Source organism: Pristiophorus japonicus, chromosome 10 (assembly GCF_044704955.1).
Source record: "Pristiophorus japonicus isolate sPriJap1 chromosome 10, sPriJap1.hap1, whole genome shotgun sequence".
Taxonomy (NCBI): domain Eukaryota; kingdom Metazoa; phylum Chordata; class Chondrichthyes; family Pristiophoridae; genus Pristiophorus; species Pristiophorus japonicus.
In genome coordinates, this window is record NC_091986.1 from 213,958,303 (window position 1) to 213,970,216 (window position 11,914).

The 11,914-nt window shown below is 48.8% G+C and overlaps 1 protein-coding gene across 1 annotated transcript in view; it reads right to left on the bottom strand.

Moving 5' to 3' along the window:
* The window catches only part of myo7aa (myosin VIIAa), a 253,612-nt gene extending 247,734 nt beyond the window's left edge, over window positions 1-5,878 (bottom strand). The window contains exon 1 of the mRNA XM_070892552.1: window positions 5,748-5,878. Coding sequence (XP_070748653.1) covers window positions 5,748-5,849 — 102 coding nt within the window. The 5' untranslated portion in view covers window positions 5,850-5,878. The remainder of the gene's footprint in view (window positions 1-5,747) is intronic.
* Between the last annotated feature and the right edge of the window lie 6,036 nt (window positions 5,879-11,914).

Sequence of the window (11,914 nt, forward strand, 5' to 3'; positions counted from 1 at the left end):
TTCACATCCTACACTTATCGAATAAGCAGTCCATTTAATCAGACAGCCAGGCAAAAACTCAAAATTAACCTGCTTATTTTCTTTTTCCTCACTATTCTTCGTCAGAACTTACACCTGAAGAGCAGCTGCTCATATCAGCTCAGGGTCACCATCTGTGTGATGTCCAGCTCACAGATTCCTCACTGTCCCCATATCCATTTGCTTCAACCACCTATCTAACCTATTAAGTTATTGTCTCTACTTCAATCACTCCAGTAGCACCTTCTACATCCACATAAACGGTTATGTATGTAACTATGTAATACTTGTCACCAGAGGGCGCGACTGTTGGAGTCCGAATGGGCACCTGCACACACGTGCAGGGCCAGTATAAAAGGTTGGCTGCCATGTTGTTTAGGCACTCTGGAGTTGTAATAAAGACTAAGGTCACACTAAGTTTAGCTCACAGTACTCAGCCTCAAGGAGTTCTTCTATACACAACATTTTGGCAAAGAAGATTTCCCTACTAAGCTGGGTGGCGGTGTGAGCTGTGAGGGGGACGCTAAGAGGCTGCAGGGTGACTTGGACAGGTTAGGTGAGTGGGCAAATGCATGACAGATACAGTATAATGTGGATAAATGTGAGGTTATCCACTTTGGTGGCAAAAACAGGAAGGCAGACTATTATCTGAATGGTGACCGATTAGGAAAAGGGGAGGTGCAATGAGACCTGGGTGTCATGGTCCATCAGTCATTGAAGGTTGGCATACAGGTACAGCAGGCGGTGAAGAAAGCAAATGGCATGTTTGCCTTTATAGCGAGGGGATTTGAGTACAGGGGCAGGGAGGTCTTACTGCAGTTGTACAGGGCCTTGGTGATGCCACACCTGGAGTATTGTGTACAGTTTTGGTCTCCTAACTTGAGGAAGGACATTCTTGTTATTGAGGGAGTGTAGCGAAGGTTCACTTGACTGATTCCCGGGATGGCGGGACTGACATATCAAGAAAGACTGGATCAACTGGACTTGTACTCACTGGAGTTCAGATGAATGAGAGGGGGATCTCATAGAAACATTTAAAATTCTGATGGGTTTAGACAGGTCAGATGCAGGAAGAATGTTCCCAATGTTGGGGAAGTCCAGAACCAGGGGTCACAGTCTAAGGATAAGGGGTAAGCCATTTAGGACCAAGATGAGGAGAAACTTCTTCCCCCAGAGAGTGGTGAACCTGTGGAATTCTCTACCACAGAAAGTTGTTGAGGCCAATTCACTAAATATATTCAAAAAGGAGTTAGATGTAGTCCTTACTACTAGGGGGATCAAGGGATATGGTGAGAAAGCAGGAATTGGGGTATGAAGTTGCATGTTCAGCCATGAACTCATTGAATGGTGGTGCAGGCTCGAAGGGCCGAATGGCCTACTCCTGCACCTATTTTCTATGTTTCTATCCTCATATCACTTGCATTTAATTGTGTGTCTATGTCCTCTTGTTCCAGATGTCTCAATCACTGGAAACAGTCTGTTTCTATCTACTGTGTCCTATTCCTTCATAATTTTAAAACACTTCTAAGCAAATCACCCTGTAATTTCCTCCCTTCTCAATGGAAATAGCCCTCACCTTTCAAGTCTTCCTTCATATTTGTAATTTGCACACACCAGGTAGAATCCTAATCAATCTGTACACCTTTGTTCAAAAAAAGGGTGTAAAGATAAACCCAGCAACTACAGGCCAGTCAGTCAGTTTAACCTCGATAGTGGGGAAGCTTTTAAAAACAGTGATCAGGGACAAAATTAACAGTCACTTGGAAAGGGGTGGATTAATTAAGGAAAGCCAGCATGGATTTGTTAATTTTGTTTAACCAACTTGATCAAGTTTTTTGATGAGGTAACAGAGAGGGTTGGTGAGGGGAACATAAGAACATAAGAATTAGGAGTAGGCCATCTAGCCCCTCAAGCCTGCTCCGCCATTCAACAAGATCATGGCTGAGCTGGCCGTGGACTCAGCTCCACTTACCCGCCCGCTCCCCGTAACCCTTAATTTCCTTATTGGTTAAAAATCTATCTATCTGTGACTTGAATACATTCAATGAGCTAGCCTCAACTGCTTCCTTGGGCAGAGAATTCCACAGATTCACAACGCACTGGATGATGTTGTGTATGAACACAGAGTCTGGCCAGATACTGTGAGCTCAAAGTAAAGTGCGACCTTAATCTTTTATTGCAGGTCTCCAGAGTACCTCTCCAACCTGTGAGGCCTCCTTAAGTACAGGTGCTCCCAAGGGATTGTGGGATCCCTTGGGACTCCAGGGGATGAGCCCTCTGGTGGTTACACACGGTATTTACAGGTTTACATATATAACAGATATGGTGTACGTGGATTTCCAAAAAGGCGTTCCACAAAGTGCCACATAACAGGCTTGCCAGAAAAGTTGAACCCATGGAATAAAAGGGACAGTGGCAGCATGGATACGGAATTGTTTAAGTGACAGGAAACAGAACAGAGATGAACGGTTGTTTTTCTGACTGGGTGAAGGTACACAGTGGTGTTCCTCAGAGGTTGGTTCTCAGACCACTGCTTTTCTTGATATATACTAATGACTTGGATGTGGGTGTACAGGGCACAATTTCAAAATTTGCAGATGACACAAAACTTGGCAGTATAGTGAACAGTGAAGAGGAGAGTGATAGACTGCAAGAGGACAGACAGGCTGGTAAAATGGGCAGACGAAATTTAACTCAAAAGTGCAAAGTGGTGCATTTTTCCAGAAAGAATGATGGGGGGGCCATGTAAACTAAATGGTACAACAACAACAACTTGTATTTATATAGTGCCTTTAACTTAGTAAAATGTTCCAAAGGTCCACTATTCTCTGTGAAAAGAGCCATCTCCTGACATCTAACCTAGATCTAGCCCTATACAACTTAAGTGTGTGTGCCCCCTGGTCCTGCCTAACCTATTTAGTTGAAATAAACGGTCAGCTGGAACACAGTCTGTTCCCTTCATATAAACCTCAATCATATCCTCCCCAAGTCCAAGCTGTTCCAAGGTAAAGAGTACCAACTCTTTTAACCTATCTTGATAACGAAGAGGAGAGAGAGAGAGAGTGAGCGTGAGGAGAGAGAGAAGGCGAGAAAGAAAGAGATGGAAATGCTGCACTACCAAACAAAAATAACTGCAGAGAAGATCCTTTTATTCATACGGTGATCAGTAAACATAGAAAATAGGAGCAGTAGTAGGCCATTCGGCCCTTCGAGCCTGCTCCGCCATTCAATATGATCATGGCTGATCCTCTATCTCAACACCATATTCCTGTTTTTTTCCCCATACCCCTTGATGCCTTTTGTGTCCAGAAATCTATCCATCTCCCTCTTAAATATATTCAGTGACTTGGTCTCCACAGCCTTCTGTGGTAGAGAATTCCACAGGTTCACCACCCTCCGAGTGAAAACATTTCTCCTCATCTCATTCCTAAATTTCCTATCCCGTATCCTGAGACTGTAACCCCTTGTTCTAACTTCCCAGCCCTGGGAAACATCCTCCCCGCATCCAGTCTGTCCAACCCCGTCAGAATTTTATACGTTTCAATAAGATCCCCTCTCATTCTTCTAAATTATCGTCATAGACAGTCCCTCGAAATCGAGGAAGACTTGCTTCCACTCTAAAAGTGAGTTCTCAGGTGATTCAACAGTCCAATACAGGAATTACAATATCTGTCACAGGTGGGACAGACAGTGGTTGAGGGAAAGGGTGGGTGGGGAGTCTGGTTTGCCGCACGCTCCTTCCGCTGCCTGCGCTTGTTTTCTGCATGCTCTCGGCGATGAGACTCGATGTGCTCAGCGCCCTCCCGGATGCACTTCCTCCACTTAGGCCGGCCTTTGGCCAGGGACTCCCAGGTGTCGGTGGGGATGTTGCATTTTATCAGGGAGGCTTTGAGGGTGTCCTTGTAATGTTTCCTCTGCCCACCTGGGGCTCACTTGCCGTGTAGGAGTTCCGAGTAGAGCGCTTGCTTTGGGAGTCTCGTGTTGGACATGCGGACAATGTGGCCCGCCCAGCGGAGCTGGTCGAGTGTGGTCAGTGCTTCGATGCTGGGGATGTTGGCCTGGTCAAGGACACTGACGTTAGTGCATCTGTCCTCCCAGGGGATTTGCAGAATCTTGCGGAGACATCGTTGGTGGTATTTCTCCAGCAAGGTATTTGAGGGGACACCTCCTTTTTCTAAACTCAAGTGAATACAAGAACCCAATAAGACAGTCCTGCCATGCCAGGAATCAGTCTGGTGAACCTTCGCTGCACTCCCTTCTATGGCAAGTGTATCCTTTCTTAGGTAAGGAGACCAAAACTGCACACACTATTCCAGGTGCGGTCTCACCAAGGCCCTGTATAACTGTAGTAAGACATCCTTGCTCCTGTACTCAAATCCTCTTGCAATGAAGGCCAACATACCATTTGTCTTCCTCACTGCTTGCTGCAACCTGCATGTTAGCTTTCAATGACTGGTGGACAAGGACTTGTCACATTTATATAAAGCTCTGGTCAGACCCCATCTGGAGTAACTGCATTCAGTTCTGAGCCCAGCCCCTCAGGAAAGATAGACCGGTCTTGGTGACGGTGCAGTGCAGATTCACAGAATGATATGGAGGTTAAGAGAGTTAAATTATGAGGCCAGATTGCATAGACTAGGCTGGTAGATGAAAAAGATTGATCTAATCGAGGTGATCAATTATTTGATGAGAGAGAGAGAGAGAGAGAGAGAGAGAGAGAGAGAGAGAGAGAGAGAACAGATTTCCTCTGGTGGGGGTTGGGAAGTCCGGAACAAGGGGGCGTAAACTTATTAGAGCCAGGCCGTGCAGGGGTGATGGTAAGAAGCAGCTCACACAAAGGCTGGTGGAAATCCAGAACACTCTCCCCCAAAATGCTGCTGACCCTGAGGGGTTAATAGAAACTTTCAAAACAGATAATGGTTGGCCTCCTCCTGTCCATCTGTATTCAATAGTATCACATCCTGGAACAATCAGCACTGTCTGTACTTACAGGACCATTTGAGAAACATTTATCAAAGAGAGTGAGCGAGCGACAGAGCGAGCAGGCGAGCGACAGGCAGAGCAAACGAACGAGCGAGCGAGGAGACAGAGCGAGCGTGTTTATATAGCACGTTTCATCATCACCGGACATCTTAAAGCATTTTACAGCCAATGAATTACTTTTTTTTTTGGGAGTGCAGTCACTGTTGTAATGTGGGAAACGCAGCAGACAGCTTGTGCACAGCAAGCTCCCACACACAGCAATGTGATAATGACCAGATAATCTGTTATGATGTTATGTTGATTGAGGGATAAATATTGACCAGGACACCGGGGATAACTCCCCTGCCATTCTTCGAAATAGTGCCGAGAGATCTTTTACATCCAGCTGAGAGAGCAGACGGGGCCTCGGTTAAACGTCTCATCCGAAAGACGGCACCTCAGACAGTGCAGCGCTCCCTCAGCACTGCACTGGGAGTGTCAGACTCTATTTTTGTGCTCAAGTCCCTGGAGTGGGACTTGAACCCACAATCTTCTGACTCAGTGCTACCCACTGAGCCACATTGCATTTAAGAACAGCTTGTCCGGAAATCCTTCACTTACACGTCCCGTCCCATAGAGAACCATGCCCCCGCCCCCACCGACCTAAACCTCGCGACCCCACCTGGCCAGAGCACAGCCCGAGCTCTCAAGCCACGCCCACCCCTCCCGCCCCGCTCCCCGACAAAAATCCGGCGGAAGAGTTTTACCGGGGCGCTGGAGAACACAGCTCGATCCCACGACAATTTTGCCATCACGCCGCTTTTATCCGCATCACCAGCCACCACGTCACACGGTTCACCGGTGGCCATGGCAACCGAGTATTACCAACTCTTTTTTGTAGTCGTCTACTCCATCGCCAGTCAGGGCAGCGAACGAGCCCTCGTACATTTGGACTCTGAACCCCACTCCCCTCAACCCCACCGCACAAGGTTTCTGCCGAGCAGTGACACAGATACTTCTCAGAGAAAAAAAAGAGACTAACAAAATCGAAACTCTAACAAGCACTCGGCGAAGCCAAGACTGAGGAACCATCTGACGTGACTCAGTGTTGCACTGACTTTCAGCTCATTAAGAGCCCCTGTACTGCCAAGCGAGTGCGTACACACAAACAAAGAGCTGCCAAGATCAATTTGGGACCGGAGGAGCTGATAAAAACTTTCTGACGCAGGCGAGCAGGCACTGAGGGAGGAACACATAACACAGAGAGAAGCAACACGTAGGCGCCGAGGATTAGACACAATAAGTATCATCATAGACAGTCCCTCTGAATCGAGAAAGACTTGCTTCCACTCTTAGAATGAGTCCTTAAGTGGCTGAACAGTCCAATACGTGAACCACAGTCCCGGTCACAGGTGGGAAAGGGTGGGTGGGGAGTCTGGTTTGCCGCACGCTCCTTCCGCTGCCTGCGCTTGGCTTCTGCATGCTCTCGGTCATGTATCTCACACTGCTGTACATAACTGTACCTTACCATGCTATACATGACTGTAACTAGAGATGACCTGTAACCACAAGCTTACCTTACCACCAGGGGTGCACTTGCAGGAGACACTGGATACCTGTCCCAGACAGGTATATAAGGACAGGTCTCAGGCAAGTGTGGCATTCGAGAGCTGTGTAATAAAGGTGCAGGTCCTGAGTGACCTTGACTTCAGTATGTGCCTCATGTGAATCTGTACTGCAGGGATAGGACTTTACATTGGCGACGAGTTACGGGATTACAGAATCCACAGAATGGTGACCAACGGCTCAGATGAAAAATACAATGCTGGAGATAATTGGGAGGACTTTATAGAAAGGCTCCAGCAAAGCTTTGTAACCAAAGACTGGTTAGGCGACAATAAGGCAGACAAGAGAAGAGCCCATCTCTTGACCAGCTGTGGTTCGAAAACATACGCTTTAATGAAGGACCTGCTGGCACCCGAGAAACCAGCAAGCAAGTCGTTTGAAGAGTTCAGCACACTGGTAAGAGACCACCTGAAGCCAGCGAGCAGCCTACACATGGCCAGACACAGGTTCTACAACTACAGAGCTGTGTGGGCCAGAGCATACCCGACTTCGTGGCGGAACTTCGGAGGTTGGCTAGCTTGTGGGAGTTCTCTGATGAACTAAGGAGAGAAGTACTGAGAGACTTTTTTTAATTGAAGGAATAGACCACGCAGGCTTATTCCGAAAGCTCAGAGACCAAGAACCTGACCCTAGAGGCAGCAGCACTGGTTGCACAGACATTCCTAGCAGGAGAAGGAGACGAGGTTGATCGACACTGCGGGTACGACAACTAACGAAACATCGGAACAAGGGGTTCACAGCGTGAAACAACCCGCTGCCCCCACACACAGACAAAGGCAGGAGAGCAGGCCCTCAACAGCAGGCAGTGGCGCCAGAAGCCATCAAGGGCCACATGAACGGCCGTTCACACCTCATCAACCCACAATGCGAGCAATCAACTACAAACAAACAGAGAAGCTCAAGAGAGATCAGCCAGACCCAGCTCATTCTTTGGAAACAATGGAAGCAGTCTGTGCTGGAGATGTGGGGGAAGGCACTCATCAAGGGGGTGTTGATTTCAGCATGCTGTTTGCAGAAACTGTGACTATACAGGGCATCTGGCCCGCATGTGCAGAAAAACGGCAGCTCGGCTGGTATACGAATCGGAAGGGTCGGAAAGCGGACCAGAAGACGGTGGGGACAGTACCCAGGATACCGATGTACAGCAGGTAAACACGATCAATGGCCAATGCTCCTACAACAAGACGCCTCCAATAATGATGAGGGTCCTACTCAATGGGATACCCGTCAACATGGAGCTGGATACGGGGGAGAGTCAAACTCTCATGAGCGCTCAACAATTTGAACAGCTGTGGCCACACAAAAGAGACAGACCAAAGCTCACAAGGGTCGACACCAAACTAAGGACCGATACCAAAGAAATCGTCCTAGTCCTCGGCAGCGCCATGCTCTCAATCACACACAAAAAGGACAGTGAACCGACTTCCCCTCTGGATTATCCCCGGAGATCTCCCAGCACTGCTGGGGAGAAGCTGGCTGGCAAAACTAAACTGGAAATGGGATGATGTTCACACCATGTCGTCAGAGGAACGGACCTCCTGCTCAACAGTTCTAAGTCGATTTGAACATCTCTTTCAGCCAGGTGTGGGCACCTTCAAAGGGGCTAAAGTCAAAATCTACATCACACAGGATGCTAGACCGGTCCATCACAAGGCTAGAGCTGTGCCCTATGTGATGAGGGAAAAGATTGAACATGAACTGGACAGGCTTCTGTGGGAAGGCATTATCTCACCCGTGGAATTTAGCGACTGGGCAAGTCCCATCGTCCCAGTCATGAAGCCTGATGGATCCGTACGAATCTGTGGGGACTACAAATCTACCATAAACAGAGTCTCCCTACAGGACCAATACCTACTGCCCAGAGCGGAGGACTTATTTGCCACATTGGCTGGAGGAAAACTTCTCAAAACTAGATCTCACATCTGTGTATATGACACAAGAATTGACCGACGAGTCCAAGCTATTCACCACCATCAACACACATCGATGCCCATTTGGCATCAGGTCGGCAGCTGCTATATTCCAGCGCAACATGGAGAGTCTGCTCAAGTCCATCCCGGAGACGGTTGTATTTCAAGATGACATACTTATCACGGGCAGGGACACCGACTCCCATCTCCACAATTTGGAGGAAGTACTAAAGCGGTTGGATCGGGTAGGCCTAAGAGTTAAGAAATTCAAGTGCCTGTTTCTCACGCCCGAGGTTGAATTTTTGGGCAGAAGGATTGCCGCTGATGGAATCCGCCCAACAGAGTCCAAAACAGAAGTAATTCGCCTGGCACCCAGGCCCCGGAATGTCTCAGAACTGCGCTCCTTTCTCGGGCTACTCAATTACTTTGGGAACTTTATGCAGAACTTAAGCACGCTGCTGGAGCCTCTCCACGTGCTACTCAAGAAGGGGTGCGATTGGTTTTGGGGGGACGCCCAGGAACGCGCCTTCAATAAGGCACTCAACCTTCTGTGTTCCAACAGTGTTTTGGCTGTCTTTGATCCAGGTAAAAAGCTAGTTCTTACATGCGATGCGTCAGCGTATGGGGTCGGGTGCGTTTTACAACGTCAATAGTGCGGGTAAATTACAACCCATAGCTTATGCCTCCAGGTCACTTTCGCAGGCGGAGCGCGGGTACGGAATGGTGGAGAAGGAGGCGCTCGCATGCGTGTACGGTGTCAAAAAGATGCACCAATACCTTTTCGGGGCCAAGTTCGCATTAGAAACCAACCACAAGCCCCTCACGTCCCTACTATCTGAGAGCAAGGCAATAAACACCAACGCCTCGGCACGCATTCAACGGTGGGCACTCATGCTGGCGTCTTACGATTACCCCATAAGGCACAGACAACTGTGCCGACGCGCTCAGCAGGCTACCCTTGGCGAACACGGAAGGGTCTGATGAACAGGACTGCGAGATAGTCATGGCATTCAATGCCTTTGAGTCCACAGGTTCGCCCATGACGGCTCGCCAAATCAGAGCCTGGACGACCAGCGACTCCACGTTATCCCTAGTGAAAAGATGTGTCTTAACTGGTGACTGGGCAGAGGCTCGCGATGCCTGCCCCGAGGAATTAAAACCCTTTCACAGGCGCATGCATGAGCTGTCACTACAAGCAGACTGCCTGATGTGGGGCAGCCGAGTAGTTATGCCTCTGTGAGGCAGAGAGGCATTTGTCCGGGAGCTCCACCGCGAGCACCCGGGGATCGTTCTCATGAAGGCCATAGCCAGATCCCACATCTGGTGGCCTGGCATTGACGCGGACTTGGAGCTCTGCATCCGAAGGTGCACCATTTGTGCCCAACTCAGTAATGCCCCCAGGGAGGGCCCCCTGAGCCCCTGGCCCACCAAACCGTGGTCGCGGGTGCACGTAGACTATGCGGGCTCATTCATGGGCAAAATGTTCCTCGTAGTTGTAGATGCATTTTCTAAGTGGATCGAATGCACCATTTTAAACTCGAGCACCACCTCCACCACTGTGGAGAGCCTTGGAACCATGTTTGCAACGCACGGCATTCCTGACATATCGGTCAGTGATAATGGTCAGTGCTTCACCAGTGCAGAATTTCAAGATTTTATAAGTGACCACGGCATAAATCACGTTAATACGGCACCGTTCAAGCCGGCCTCCAACAGCCAGGCGGAGCGCGCAGTGCAGATTATTAAACAAGGCATGTTCAAAATCCAAGGTCCCACGCTGTAGGGCCGCCTGTCGCGACTGCTGATGGCATACAGATCTCGTCCACATTCATTGACTGGAGCTCCCCCCGCGCAACTATTAATGAAACGGACCTTAAAGACAAGGCTCTCATTAATCCTCCCAGACATGCATGAAATCATTGCGGCAAAACGCCATAAGCTAACCGAGTACCATGACCGGAATTCGAGGGGGAGGTGGAATGAGATAGGGGACAAAGTGTTTGTGCTAAACTATGGCAGGGGTCCCAAATGGCTTGCAGGGACAGTAACAGGCAAGGAAGGAAACAGGCTACTGGTGGTACAAATGGACAATGGCCAAACCTGCCAGAGGATTGTAGACCAAGTCAAAAGCAGATTCACCAACAACACTGCTGAACCAGAGGCAGATTACAATGTAGAACTCACACCACACCTGGTGGACAGACAGAGGGAACAACCCGAGGAAAGGGCAATCCCAATAGACAGCCCAGGCGAGACACCAACAATCACACTGAACGAAACAGACAGCTCAGGCAAGATACCAGCAATCACACCAAAAGAAAAACAGGCACCAAGGCAAACAACGGAACCACAACTAAGACGCTCCATGCGAGAGCGTAGACCACCTGAGAGACTGAATCGATAAAAACAATAAGACCTTGGGGGAGGGTCATGTCATGTATCTCACACTACTGTACATAAAGATCTTACCATGCTATACATGACTGTAACTAGAGATGACCTGTAACCACAAGCTTACCTTACCACCAGGGATGCACTTGCAGGAGACACTGGATACCTGTCCCAGACAGGTATACAAGGACAGGTCTCAGGCAAGTGTGGCATTCGAGAGCTGTGTAATAAAGGTGCAGCTCCTGAATGACCTTGACTTCAGTATGTGCCTCGTGTGAATCTGTACTGCAGGAACAGGACTTTACACTCTTGGCGATGAGACTCGAGGTGCTCAGCGCCCTCCCGGATGCCCTTCCTCCACTTAGGGCAGTCATTGGCCAGGGACTCCCAGGTGTTGGTGGGGATGTTGCATTTTATCAGGGAGGCTTTGAGGGTGTTCTTGTAATGTTTCCTCTGCCCACCTTTGGCTCGTTTGCCGTGCAGGAGTTCCGAGTAGAGCACTTGCTTTGGGAGTCACGTGTCTGGCATGTGGACAATGTGGTCTGCCCAGCAGAGCTGATCAAGTGTGGTCAGTGCTTCAATGCTGGGGATGTTGGCCTGGTCGAGGACGCTAACTTTGGTGCATCTGTCCTCCCAGGGGATTTGCAGGATAAGCATCAGCAACTTAACAGAAGACAATGAGCAATGCCACACGCTTTAAAGCGACATTGCGCTGCTTGAACATTCAATAAACTGGGATTTTTTTTCTTAATAAATTGGATTCCGGGTCAAAAGAAAATTAGGTCAGGATTATTGAAAGAGCAGACACTATATCCTGCAAACAAAATATTGTGTATGGAGAAAGAGTCAGACTGAACACTGAGCTCAAAGTAAAGTGTGACCATAGCCTTTTATTGCAGGTCTCCAGAGAGTGCATCTCCAACCTGTGAAGCCTCCTTAAATACCTGTGCTCCCAGGGCATTATGGGATTCCTTGGGACTCCAGGGGATGAGCCCTCTGGTAGCTGT